This window comes from Grammomys surdaster, unplaced genomic scaffold (genome assembly GCF_004785775.1).
Source record: "Grammomys surdaster isolate TR1022 unplaced genomic scaffold, NIH_TR_1.0 125846, whole genome shotgun sequence".
NCBI lineage: Eukaryota > Metazoa > Chordata > Mammalia > Rodentia > Muridae > Grammomys > Grammomys surdaster.
This window is the reverse complement of record NW_021620672.1, coordinates 560910-574075: the sequence shown is the minus strand read 5'-3', so window position 1 is coordinate 574075 and position 13166 is coordinate 560910. Positions and strand designations below refer to the sequence as shown.

Sequence of the window (13166 nt, the reverse complement as noted above, 5' to 3'; positions counted from 1 at the left end):
TCTCTCTCTCTCTCTCTCACACACACACACACACACACACACACACACACTCACACACACAAGTCCACGTCTTTGGATGGGAGAAATAGGCAAGTTACAGTGCACAAGGGCATCCCTCTCTGGGTAGAGAGTGGTCTGCAGCCATCTTTGGAAATTACCTGTCACTAATGCAGGCATAAAAGCCAGTGGCTCTGTTACTACAGGGAGCTTTTAATGGTTTTACAAACCTTATTAATTTTTTAAGATTAATATTACGTATGTATATATGTGTGTGCTTATGAGTGTATGCTATCTGTGTGCTCCCATACCTAAGAAAGCCAGAGAAGGTGTCAGATTCCCTGGAGCTAAAGTTACAGGCAGTTGTGAGTCATCAGATGTAGGTGCTGGGAACTGAACTTGGGTCCTCTGGGAGAGCAGCAAGTGCTCTTAACTGCTGAGGCATCTCTCCAGCCCCCCGAATGTTCTGATTTTTAAAGTTTGACTATTTAAAGCTATTTTAGTATCTTGGAAATAAGGTCAGTGGAGCCCTGAGAAGGACTTTCTTATGCTCGTTCTGCTAAATAGACAACCATAGTAAATTTCACTGGCCATCTGTTTAAATTAGAACTGAAAGCTAGCTTTCATATGATCTGTCCTTTTTATTTGAGAAACTAAATGGAAGAATGAAATCTACAAATATTTCAAGTGAAAATAACTTAACCCCAGGAAGTGTGGGTTACTTCATGAGAATCTTATCACTCCAGTAACAAAAAAAGGATAGAAATATGATAGGGACGAAAACTGGTGTTTTCTGTATGTCTACATGGCTGGACGGATTATAAATTATAATCCCAAATATTGGACAATATTATCACTCTTTTACAGATGGGCCATCTGCATTTCTGCAAGACAAATGACTCACTATTGATGGACAGTCAGGAAGGCAGGATTCAACTTGAGACCCGCCCCCTCCATCCTAGCTTATTTCCAATGTTTATTCTGATTCACGTGTATTTTTACAAATGCATTAAACTTACTTCACTTAGTCTACTTTGAAAACATAATTGTATTGTATTTGTATCCTAAATACTTGCCACTACCACACTCCACAGTCATGGTTTTAGGGACTGCATGGTATTTTAATGCATTTTTGGTATGTTGGACCAAAATTTGTTTACCATTATCTTGATGTGAACATGTAGCTTGCTTAGATTAGGGCTTGAGACTCTGAACTAGATCAAATCCGGTTTAATTAAATTGCCGAGGTGGTTTGTAGTGATGGTGTGGATCATGAATGTCTCCTTTCCCCCCTCAGTATTTTCCTTGAACTTGTATTTATTAACATGATTTGACCTGCTTGGATAATTGGCAGCGATTAAATACATGGAATTAGGCACGTACTTATATGTATCTGATGTTTTCATTCACAGCAATCAAGCCCCCTTTGTGAAATCCAAGAGTGGTTCCTTGCCAAGAACAAAACTCTTTGCCCTTTAAAAGTATTTTCTGAATGACCACAAAGGGATCACTTAGAAGTACCAGGGCTTTGCTGGGAGGGACCTACATGCATATCCCAACTCTGACCAGTAGATGGCTCTATTTCATTCACCCTCCACTGCAGTTTCCTCCTGAACGGGAACACTTAGAAAACCTAAGAGTGGGAGGCTTCTCCCCATACCTGGACTCTCCTCCCTGTCACCTACTTTCCTATTCACTGCCTAGGGGGAAGTCGGGACAAGTGATTTGGGTCCAAATGCATCCTCTGCTTCATAAAGTGGGAACTGGTGGTGACTGCAAGCAATTCTACTCTGAGTGAAGCCTCCTTTTCTTTAAATAGCACCATGCTCACAACTAGAGGCCTTATTAACTGAGTCATAACAATTAATTACATTCGGGAGGCGAGAAGACGGGATTTAATGCTCTAATGCGATTTGAATTTAGGCTGTTATCTCATCCCGCTGCTATTTAAAACAAAATCCCCCATTTTTTTCCCTTTTCCTATGAAACTATCTGCAGCTAAGGATGGTTTCAAAGCTTGTCTGAAGACATCCTTGGCAACTGAAGATTCCTATTTTAGCTGCCTGAGGGGTTTCATGTGTACGTTTGGAGTTGCTAGATTTTATTAAATGAAGTGCATCTCTTTCAATCTGGGGATGTGAATAAAGAGAAGTGGGAGATGGGGAAGACATATTGCATCAGGAATTTTCTAGGTGTTAGAGTGTGTGGGGAACTAGTTATTATGGAAATGGGAGGTGGGAATCTTATCTGAAAATGACAGAGACCATATCAGCAAAGCTGGAAGGTATGTTTCCATACAGGGTGAGCAGTTTCTGTTTGTTTGATTTTTGATTTTTTTTTCCAAGAAAGGTTCAGAGCATGTATCTGGAACCCAGAAGGGGCTGAGAAAGTCCAAATTACTAGGAGAGCCCTGAGGATATCTGGTGAAATAAAAACCAGCTTGTGTCATCCCTGTGGCTTTACCATTGGCTCAGAGGACCACCTGAAGTCTTGGATTTACCTGAGAAAGAAAGGGGGGGGGGAGGAGGAGGAGGAGGAGGAGGACTTGAAGTCACGTGACTTAAAGATCCAAAAACCTGGAGCGTTGGTTCTGAATATCAGCTGTGCTCCTCACATAGCAATATGTACCCTGGGAAATGGGGCTTCTGTCCAACTGAGGAGTAGACTCTGGAATACTTTGTTTTATGGACAACACTCTTCCTGTGAAGGATGAGGAAGAGGAACAGCTTGTCCCAGGCCAGAAGATGACTTTATTTCACATGGGCTGTTCGAGGTCTTTCAATGCTTTCCTACCAGCCCTGTTGAGCTCTGGACCTTGCCTGGCAGTAGTTTCGGTCCTTGTTCCCCCTTTGTCCCTCTCTGGATTTGTTCTGCCTCATAAGCTCTTCCACAGGTCTTGTTCCCACCCTCTTCCTCAGCTCTAAGACACAGGTTCCCACCCCAACTCTGTCAAGCTCCTCCAGAGCCCCCGTCTCAGACAGGTTTGCTTCCTGTGACATATCCAAGGTCAGTAACTTCCTCCTTCATGCCATCCAAGAGCATTGTTGAAGCCAGTCTCTGGCCTTGTGACCTGGACAGGTGACCCAAATTCAACATGCCTCATTTGTCTCACTGACACTCTGGGGATAGTAACATTTCTCACACAGAAGGGCCTAGAGGATGGAAGTAGGCTTACACAAGTACTTTCTGAAGGTTAGCACTAGCCTGGGACCCTCCAGACCTGGGAGTCAGTATGGTGGCCCCATGGGTTCTCAGAGCCTCATTAGCACCTGGAAGATCTGGAGATGGATCCTCGCTGGTGAACTGTGTGTCCTGTCTTTTTAAGTCTGTCCAGATCCTTTACCTAGCAGAGTCCCGCAGCAGGCCAATGCCTCTCGTCTTTGCGTCTTAAGGATGTACTACTCTGCTTTTCTCTATACACCAGCTCTTTTGCGTTTCTTCCCAACATTTACTACCAGCAGGTCTTTCCTCCATCACTGTCATCTCTCTCAGGCTATATAGGCTCAGCAGAGGGTTGTGCTCTTGTCCTTTACTGAGCACCACTGTATCTCCAGAACTTAGTGAAGCAGGTGGAGCATAACTCAGTTAACCCAAGGGATCAAAGCTCTCCCATGCGTGCCCCAAGTGATTCAGAGACCCCTCCACTGAATAACCCCCACCCCCACCCACCCACCCCCGGGGAGGGGCATCACTATCTTTCCACCAGGCCCTTTCTCCCGGGGCCACTTTGTGCCTTCTCCCAGATCCGGTACCAACTTAGGGGCTTGGCCAGCTTCTGCCTTCTCCAGGGTTTGCAGGACCCCAGGGTCTGAGAAGTACAGACCCCACAGCCCCAGGCGCCAGTTCTCCCCTGGCAGAAGCCCGCCCGGGCATGCTCAGACCGCGCAGGTCCGGGCGGTGGCGGGGGGAGGAGGGAGCGGCCGCGGCGCTGGGGCCCGGGCGGAGCTGCGCAATCGTCTGAGCTGCGCACCGACTGGCGGCCGGAGCGGAGCCCACAAGTTGCCGGCAGCGGAGCGCCGCCTCGTCCTACTCTCAGCCCCTGCGCCCACCCGGCTGCGGCCGGCGCCAGGACGCTCAGCCTGCAGACTCAGACCCCAGATGTGACAGCGGGACCGCAGCTCCCTCTCCTTCCGGGCGCAACCCACAGAGTCTCGCCAGCGTCTCCTCTGCCAAAACCCCAGGGCTGGAAGATGTGGCAGCCGGCTACTGAGCGCCTGCAGGTAAGGGGCACCCGAGAGGCCCCGGGGCCAGCCTGGAAGAGGAGGTGCTGGGTTGAAGTAGCCAAGGTGATGCTTTGGCTTATTTTCAGGGATTTACACCCCTCCCCAAGATCCCTCACCTCCACAATCCTGTAAGACTCATCTATGGGAACTGGATGCAAGTGTGCTCAGCCCAGAGCTCCGAACCCATCCAGGGTCACTAGAAGATGAAATTGATTAAGGGTCTGCCTCCAGCCTTACAACTTTTGACTTGGAGGTGTTGGCGTTGGTGTGCGTGTTGATATAAATAACATTAGACTTTCTGAACAGCATTAAAGATTGCATCCCACTGACACAATTTACTGGTCCTGGGTTAGGATATGTGAATTCAGATCCCCCGCCTCCCTTTTTTTTTTTTTTTTTTTTTTTGTCTCTAGGAAAAGACAGAACAAATGATTTGTGAAAGCATGCATTTGCCAATATAATTTGGAAATGTCAAGCTTGGTTTGGCTTGGTCGTGGTATGCGTTGTATTTTCTTTTTCCCTTATTCATTGGCACTCTCTTCCCTTAGTGTCCCCTAAATCCAAGCTTCTGCAGATATTTGAAAGGCAAAAGTTAATTTCAGCCAGGAAGGATGATGTCCCGGCTCATCCCACCAAAAGTTTTTCATTACTGTCCCTTGACATGTCACCGGGTCTTTGATTTAATTTCTGAAACTAGGGAGCAGGGAGAGGAAGGTTAACTTAAGAAAGAGGGGAGTTTTCCCAGATAGGACTCATTCAGTGACACTTTGGTCCCTGGGATGGCCCTGGCTGGAAGGTTTGATGACTGCCATTTGCTCACTCTCCAGGGGGACAGCAGCCTTTCTCCAAATCCTGCAGCTAGACTTGGCAGACTCAGGGCTACACTGTTGTGTAGTAAACTTTGAAGAAGTGTTTAAGTGGTAAAAGTATAGCAGGCTTAGTGTTGTCTGGAGACTTAGGTTAGAGAGGCCAGGATCCTGGCTGACTTGGGAGGTTTCTCAAAGAACATTCCAAACTCCAAACACAGACAGCCCCCTCAAATGCTCAGCAAAGCCACCTCTGCCGCCCAGCCTTTCTCCAGAGTTAGCCTGCAGGGGGCATTGCATTTCATAGAACCAGAGTGCCCTCACCTCACAAAAAAACCCTTCCCAAATGGTCTCCAGGGAGGCAGCTTGGGGAGAGCATGTTCCTTCCCACTTATAGAGAGACCTGGATCCCAGGCCAATTCCTTCAGGTCTCAAACCGATTAAATCAAGCCCCTTGGCTAGCTTTGGAGATGAAAACGAGGTGCCCAGTCTCCTGACCCCCTCTCTAGTTTATTAAGAGAACATCTGAGTACCCTTGGGGCAATTGGCACAAGGTAATCTAAGTGTATTTTATAAGTGGTATCAGATGTCAGTGGTGCATTTGAATTTCTCTCTTGGTTCATGGCCTGAATTTGATTCTACAGAATGAGAACGAGTAAGTAGAGGTGGTGGTCGCCATCCAAGTGCTGAGAGTAGGTCTTGGAAGTCCTTTTAGAGATGTGGTCACAGGCCCTCAAGGTGGTGTGTATTGCCTGGACTCCTCTGAAATGTTTGTAGATTTTCATCTGTTAAAATTATTCTTCCTGGCCCATTTCATTCCTCTCAGCTCTGCAGCACATGACCCTTGGCAGACAAGTAGTCTGGCGTTAATCCCCTGTGGATATTGTTCCTTGATTGACATATTTCCTTGCCCTTCTGGAAAACATGCACATGTATTTTGTTATGAGCATCTTAGTTTGGGTATGCTATGAGTTTGCTTAATTTCAAGGGGTTATGTTCAAAGTACCTGGAGTTTAGGTTTTTGCAAAGCTGTAGTAGACAGAGTTTATCACTGCGTAACAGCCAGTCTCTGATGCAGGTGCGTACCTACAGCCAGTACCACTGCATGGCTCCAAATTTAAAAATTGATCTCAAGTCTTGATATTCCTAAAAGCAAGTCAAGCTGGGTGCATGTTCTTCCCACTCATGGCTTCTTCCCAAATGGCTCCTGGATTCTTCTTTAAGACATCCAGTTCAGACATTTTTGCTTCTGTGAGAAGAAGTTCTTGAGACTGAGTCGGTGAGAGGGATGCTTATATTAAGTTATTGATGCTGCTTGCCTTGGTTTCTCTGTCAAATGGTTATCTCTGTAGTGTCTTTGCTGTCTGAGATGGTTTTCAGCCCCCTGTGGTTCTCAAGGTCAATCATATAGATGTAATGGCTTCTGGTTCTGTTCCAGATACAAAGGGCGTGGACGGGGCAATGGAGGCGGTATTGGGTGGGGAAGTTACCAGTGAGCTCTGCTTTTCAGCAATGCTTAAGCACCACTTTCTGCTCACAGATTTCTTCAACCTTGTCCTATAAACTCACCCCATTTTTCCCTTCACTGATTTTCAATACAAACATTTTGAGAGGAACCAGAGCACAGGAAGTGCTTCAAGGAAGCATTTCTCGAACTTCCCAACAGGAGCAGGCCATCCATTAGTTGTATAAACACCTAGACACAGAAGACGCACAGGAGCAGACAACAGCATCTTTTCATACTTGATTTTTATCAGTTCTCACTGGAAAGCTCAGAGAGAGAGGGTCTGGGAATGTGGCCCAACTTCCCTGAGCCCAGACGTTCACCCTCTGACTGACCGTCTTTTCAGTGAATGCAGTGAGGATTCAGGAGCCTAGGGAGCTTTTCACCAGATTGAGTTATTATTATCATTATTATCTGCTTGCTAGCAAAACAACAACAACAACAACAACAAATGCTACTGCTATTTTCTGATTTGAAATCTAGTTCTTTGACCCAAATCCAGTCCAGGCGAATGGACCTGCTGCCCTGGGCAGGGCTGAGCTGGGTAATTTCTCATTCAGTCTCAAGAATTGTGGCCACTTCATCTGCTCCCTTGAATGTTAAAACTGCTGTGTAGCGCTGAAGTTCTTTCCTGGGCGCTTCTGCCATTAAACATATAATGGGATCAAAAGGGACACAGAAACTTAAATGGCCATCCCAGTTTTGTCAAATATAGATATGAATTCTCCCCCTTTCACCTTCCCCTCTGCAGAGTTGACTTTATTTTCCTCGTAGAGACCCACAAGAGTTATAGATTTTTAAAGAGGCTATTTGAGGCAGGCTCGTTTCAGACAAGTGGAGGGGACTTTCTTTCAGTAGAAAAGGCTAAGTCTTATATTTTTTTTTCAAATGGAGATATTACTTTGGCTTTGATACTTCAAAATCTGCCTGGGTTTCCCAGTGGATTTAATGATTGCTTCCCAAACATAACCAGGTAAGAGTATTATAATCATGAGTTATAACTGAGATGTAAGTTCTCAGAGGAGAGGAAGACTGGCAATTCAAACAAGACTGTCAAGAGAAAAGAAGCCCACAAACTCTTAGGGGTGGGTCCATTGCAGGGATAGAGAGGAACTTGCTCATAATGATGTGTGGCAGCTAAGTTCTAGCAAATTCTATGACTGTATATAAAGCACCTTTTCATAAGATGCTACGTAAAGGTTTCAGCCAAATCACTTCTGGGAGATCACAGTCTTTCCAAGTTCATCCCCACATCTGGGTTTTGTTTCCTTATGATTGGAACCCGTCTTTGTGTCTTTATTCTCATGTTAGCCAATGCCTGTGTCTTGGGTAAAATAAGACAGCACAGACTTTACTTTTGGTTTCCTGTTAAACTTCTGGCTGATAAAGAGGTCAAAATTTGTATTATAGACCTTTGCTGATGCTATGACACCGTAGCTGACAGAAGCAACTTAATTGAGCGTTTTGCTTGGTTCATGGTTTGAGGGAATACAGTCCACCATGTTAGAGAAGGTGTGTTGGCTCAGCTGGCTCCATGGTAGGGAACCATACTAATGGGGTTCTCTACCTTTCATATCTCACAGAGATAGCAGAGAGGGGATGGGAGGAGGGGTTCAGACTCAGTACTCAATGGCTTGCTTCTTCCAGCTAGGTCTCACTTCTCACAATGAAGCCACTAGGGAGGGACCAAGCATCCAAATACGTGAGCCTATGGGGGGCATTTCACATTTAAACCATGATCAAAGTTTTCCACTCAAATGTCTGAGTGATTTAGAGGGGGAAAGAGTATATTGTTCCCCAGAATTGTCTTGTGCCTGCTCTGCTGTGTTATGCCTGCTGTATCTTTTCCTGATGCTGAGTGGATTGTTCCAGATTGATTTCTCTGTTATCATAGCAGTTTCCCTTGTCCCCTGAGAAGCAATACTGATAAACTCTCTATCATGGCAGCTGGAAACATTAGACCTGGATCATCAGACAGACTGAAGGCTTGGGCAGTTGGACCAGGCCAACCAAATTGACAGCAGGAACACAGACGAGAGTAGGGAGGGATAGCAGCTTATTTGCCCAGTGTGTGTCTCTCTATGTGGTTCTACATTGAGTTTTATATGAATTATCCAGATCATTTATTTCCCATAGCCCTTTTTATTCCCATTTTATGGATAAAGAAATGAGAGGCCAGAAAATTGAGTTGTTTACTCTGACTTTGAACTCACTCTGTAGCCCAGGCTAGCCCCAGGTTTATGATCCTCCTGCTCCAGCTTTCTGAGGTGTCAGCCTATACTCCAGCCTGGGCTGCTTTCACATTTCCTATTGCAGAAATGTGGTTGTCTCTGTTGACCCAGGATTCCCTAATGTTTGATGACTCAGGTCTTTGAGAGAAATAAGCTACTTGGTCCCATAATGGCTGGAATTCCTGTCTCCTTTGAGATGCTTTTCCAATGGAGCACATCATATTTACCTGAACTGGAGGCTTTAAGTCAAGCTCAGTTACTTGGGCAGTTTGCCTGAGTTCAGGTAAGACATAGGTAAGCGGGATGAAGAGAGGCTAGAAAGATCCAGAGCTTATGCTTCAAATAAGAAGCCCCTTCTCAGAGGCCTTGCCTTCCCACCAAATCTACCCTAAATTTTGCAATTTTTTTTGCATCTCATATTGCAAAGCACAAAGCTGGAGTGGTTGTTAACTGGTGCTTTCCCCTCTCCCAGAATTGAGGTGGTGTTTTATATCATTGGCTTTCTCCAAGCCTGTCAGCAAAATCCCTACTAAGAGATTTGCGAAACACAGGTATTGGAAGGCTCCCTGCCCCCCTGGCTCCCCATTGCCTAATGGCCACTTCTTGTTGACCTTTCTGGTGTACTTTCCAGTGTTGGGCAACCTTTGCATTTTGTTTGATGTTCTGAATTATCTCTCCCCTCCCTTCCCTGAACACTGACTCCACTGTGCCCTGTCCCGTAGCCCTGGAGGAGACTCAGGTGGAGTCACCCTGAAGCCCCAAAGCCACTAGAAATCAGTCTGTCTTCCACAGGACTGCAGTGTGACTCCCCAAATAGCAGTGGGCCAGGGCCACCTTATTGGCCAGCAAATAAAATGAGTTCAGAGGTTCTCAATGGCTGCAGTGTACCTCTGGGTCCCCAGGGGCACAGATCTAAATAGAGGTTCCATAGAAGGAGAACAGGAAGACATAGCTGAGGTGTTTGTCTAAAGTCTTCCTCAAAGTCCAATATAATTATCTTACCATCTTCTTACATTAACTAAAACCCAAGCTCTGATCCCAATTTAGCAGCTAATTAGTGATAAAACACCACAGTGTATTCACCAGATCTGACCTCTGAGCCTGAGGACTGACAAGGGAGGCGTCATAGAAGAGGGAAGACAGAGTTACTTCATAATTGTGGCAGCTTTCAGTCCTTCCAGTGTCTCACCACATCTCCGTTTTTTCATGTTTAGTGACCCAGACCCCCTCTGCAACCTTCTGTTTGCTTTGCGATCTCACCTTGATAAGGGGCCCTCCGGCAATAATATTATTGAGCAGATTGTTCCAGAAATCAGGCATCGTTTGGCTAAAGTGTAACCAAAGATATAATCTGTTTCTTTAGAAACAAATTTGATTTAGGTGTTTGCTGATAAAGCTGTAGTTTAGACTCCGTATGTGTATTTGCATGTGTTTGTTCATATGTGTCCAGGTATAAGTGTGGACATGTGGACATGGAGGGCAGAGGAAAACCTTGGGAGAACCTTGGGAGCTGTGCCTCAGGAGCTAGCTAACACCTTGAGGGTTTGTGTGTATGTGTGTGTGTCTCATTGGCTGAGTGCTTATAGAGTCTACAAAGCTGGCTGACCAGTGAGCCCCAGGACTGCAACTGTTGCCACCTTCCCAGTATTGTGATTAAAAACACAAGCCACCTTGGAGAACAAACTTGGAAGCTGCTGCTTAGGTGGCAGGAACTTTCCCGACTGCACTGTCTTTGCAGCCCCATCATTTATAACTTCTCTGAGTTTTGTGTTTTCTCTCTCTATGCCTCAGAAGTAGCTGCTTCACAGGGGTTTTGGAATATATGATACCCTTACTTGACAGAAGTGCGTTTCTCTCCCATTTGCCATGATAGTACATACATGTAACAGGTCCCAAGACCCCTTCAGGGTGAAGGTATGGGTGAGAAGCTTCTAGAAAGGAAGGATATCATTGTACACTTTGGAGGACTCAGTTTTCATCTCCAACTTGAACTTAGGATTATTTTGTCCCTTGGTGTGTGTTGCAACTTTCATTGTTTCTGAGAGTTCTGGCTTCCTTAGTTAGAAATTTTGTGGATGATATAAATTTCTTGGTGGTTGGGTGTAATGAAGGAAGTTCCTTCAGTCTTGTCCAATGGGAAAGTATGAGCCATTTCGTGGAGTTATCCTCACAGTTAAGAGTGGAGAACATGGGTTCAATGTTCAACTCTGCCACTCCCTCAAACACTTCTGAGAGTGAGGATGGAGCTGGGAGCTGGAAGCTGGGTTGTGTCTTGGAAGAAGGTCACAAGCTCTGTGAACCTGGCCACTGGGTTCTCTATTTTAGAGGGGAGGGTCCTGGCTCTGAGTGTCTTGGAGATGAGACTGTGTTAAGGTACTGCTACATCCTTGATTTCTGCCGTGTCACAAACATCTCTAGGGACATCAATCATTTAAGATGACTCTTAGAAAGTCCTGTGTATTGTGGGGGTTGAGAGCCATGTCTCTAGGGGAACTTTTTAGTTCCTTAAGGAATTCTAAAAGTTTCCAAATCTATACTTGTTCTCAGTTATCTGTACTTGCTCTCAGTTATCCGTACTTGCTCTCAGTTATTCACAGCTGTAAGAATACAGCTTCCAGGTGCTCTGAGGGATGCAGTTGTCAAAAAGGGCAGGAAAGAAAGGGATTGTGGGCAGGAGTTTATCAGTGATCATTACATTCCCTGCCAGTTTCAGTTAATGTTGGGAGACAATAAAAATATTAGTATCTATTTGTTGCAAACTTATATTCATAGACAATGGTTATTATTGATGATTATAATGGTAACAGTAACCAGTTTTTTATGTAACATTAAGTGTATCCATTTCTTTGTGTTGCTGTATTAAAATGCCATGGCCAGAAGCAACTTATTTATTTTGGCTTATGATGAGAGAGAGAGAGAGAGAGAGAGAGAGAGAGAGAGAGAGAGAGAGAGAGAGAGAGAGAGAGAACATAATGAATGGTTGGGGAGGTATGACTGCAGGCTATTAGAACAGGAAACTGAGACATCACATCTTCAGCTGCTAACAGGAAGCAGAAAGTGAAGGAGGGTGAGGCTATGGGCACCAAATATTTAAATATCTAAGCCTATGGGGGACATTCTCATTCAAACCAAAATACAAAGTCTCTGGAGCTTCCTTTAACACTCTCTCTTCTCCCCTACGCCCCCACCAGCACTCCTTGGAGAAAGAGCTTCTGTCTGTATCTGGCTTTCTGGCCTCAAGCCTTCATCCTACGTTTTGTACTTCTGTGTGTTATGCAGAAAATGTTTTGCTGTGTGTTGAAAGTATATTGAACCTCTGTGAAAACCCCAAAAGATAGAGACTTTTCCTTCTGTAATGGTGATAGAATGGGTGACCACAGATGATGGTTAGTTCTTTAGCTCTCCTCAGCCCTGCTTTATTACCCTCTGCTAACAAAGCCATGGCCGGATCAAGAAATAAGATCTAGCCATACCCATCTTATCACACATCATCTAAGCATCTTCAGAGATCAATTTTGAATACTATACTATAGGAGAAAAATCTACTCTATTCACAAATAACAAATGAAGCTTTTTGAGAGAATAGCTGTGGGTCTGTAGCGTGTGCCTGGGCGTGGGTCCTGTTGAGCTGAGTTGTGGTTCCAGAGCGTCTGTTGCCCCAGGCAGCTGGAACTGAGGCTCCGGGACCAGAAGTGTGGGAATTTGACTGAGTTCACTCCATCCGGCACCTGGCAGATGCTGGGCTATGAGAAGCCCCCGAGCTCCACCCAGGTGTGGAGAGGTCTCAGTCTGAGACCCTCAGGGGCAGAGCTCCTGGGTTGGGGGTATCCAGGCTGAAGTGGCTAGATGGAGACCAGCTGGTCTCTGTCCTTGGGCTCCCAGATGCAGCCAGGACCTGCAGAAGAACTGAGATGCTAGGGCATAAGGGTTGGACCCGCCTACAGCTCAGAGGGGCGAGAGGGAGAAGCTCCGGCAGCGCCCCGGGGGGTGGAAACTCTTGGTCCCTTCTTGGTCACTGTGACTCGACTCTCTTGGCTGGGTCATGGCTGGCTCGGCTAGCTTGCTTGAGTTGGCAGGCCTCTGTGGCGGGAATGTAGAGAAGTCCTCCACAGGAGATTAGATGGCTGCTCCTAGTCAAAGGCCCCCTCCACGATTCTCTGTGGCAGGGCCCCAATGACATGAGAGAGAGTCCATGGTTTTCAAAGGTTTATTGTCTTGGCAGAAAGTAGATGTAGCTGTACCCTGTGTCCTCAGGGCGGGCCTGAGGTTAACTACTATTTGTAAGGAGAAGAATCTTGAAAGGAATGCTGAATTGGCTACCATTCTGGCCTTTAGGTACCTCACTAATATGGAGATCTCTTGAGGCTCTGCAGCCTGTAGTCATGCCCTCTACCTGTGCTACCTG

The 13166-nt window shown here is 45.8% G+C and overlaps 1 protein-coding gene across 1 annotated transcript in view; it reads left to right on the top strand.

Annotated features, from left to right (window-relative positions):
* The first annotated feature begins 3918 nt into the window (after positions 1-3918).
* Positions 3919-13166, top strand: part of Pid1 (phosphotyrosine interaction domain containing 1) — a 224016-nt gene continuing 214768 nt past the window's right edge. Inside the window, exon 1 of the mRNA XM_028789541.1 lies at positions 3919-4217. Within this exon, the coding sequence (XP_028645374.1) occupies positions 4188-4217 (30 nt within the window). The 5' untranslated portion in view covers positions 3919-4187. The remainder of the gene's footprint in view (positions 4218-13166) is intronic.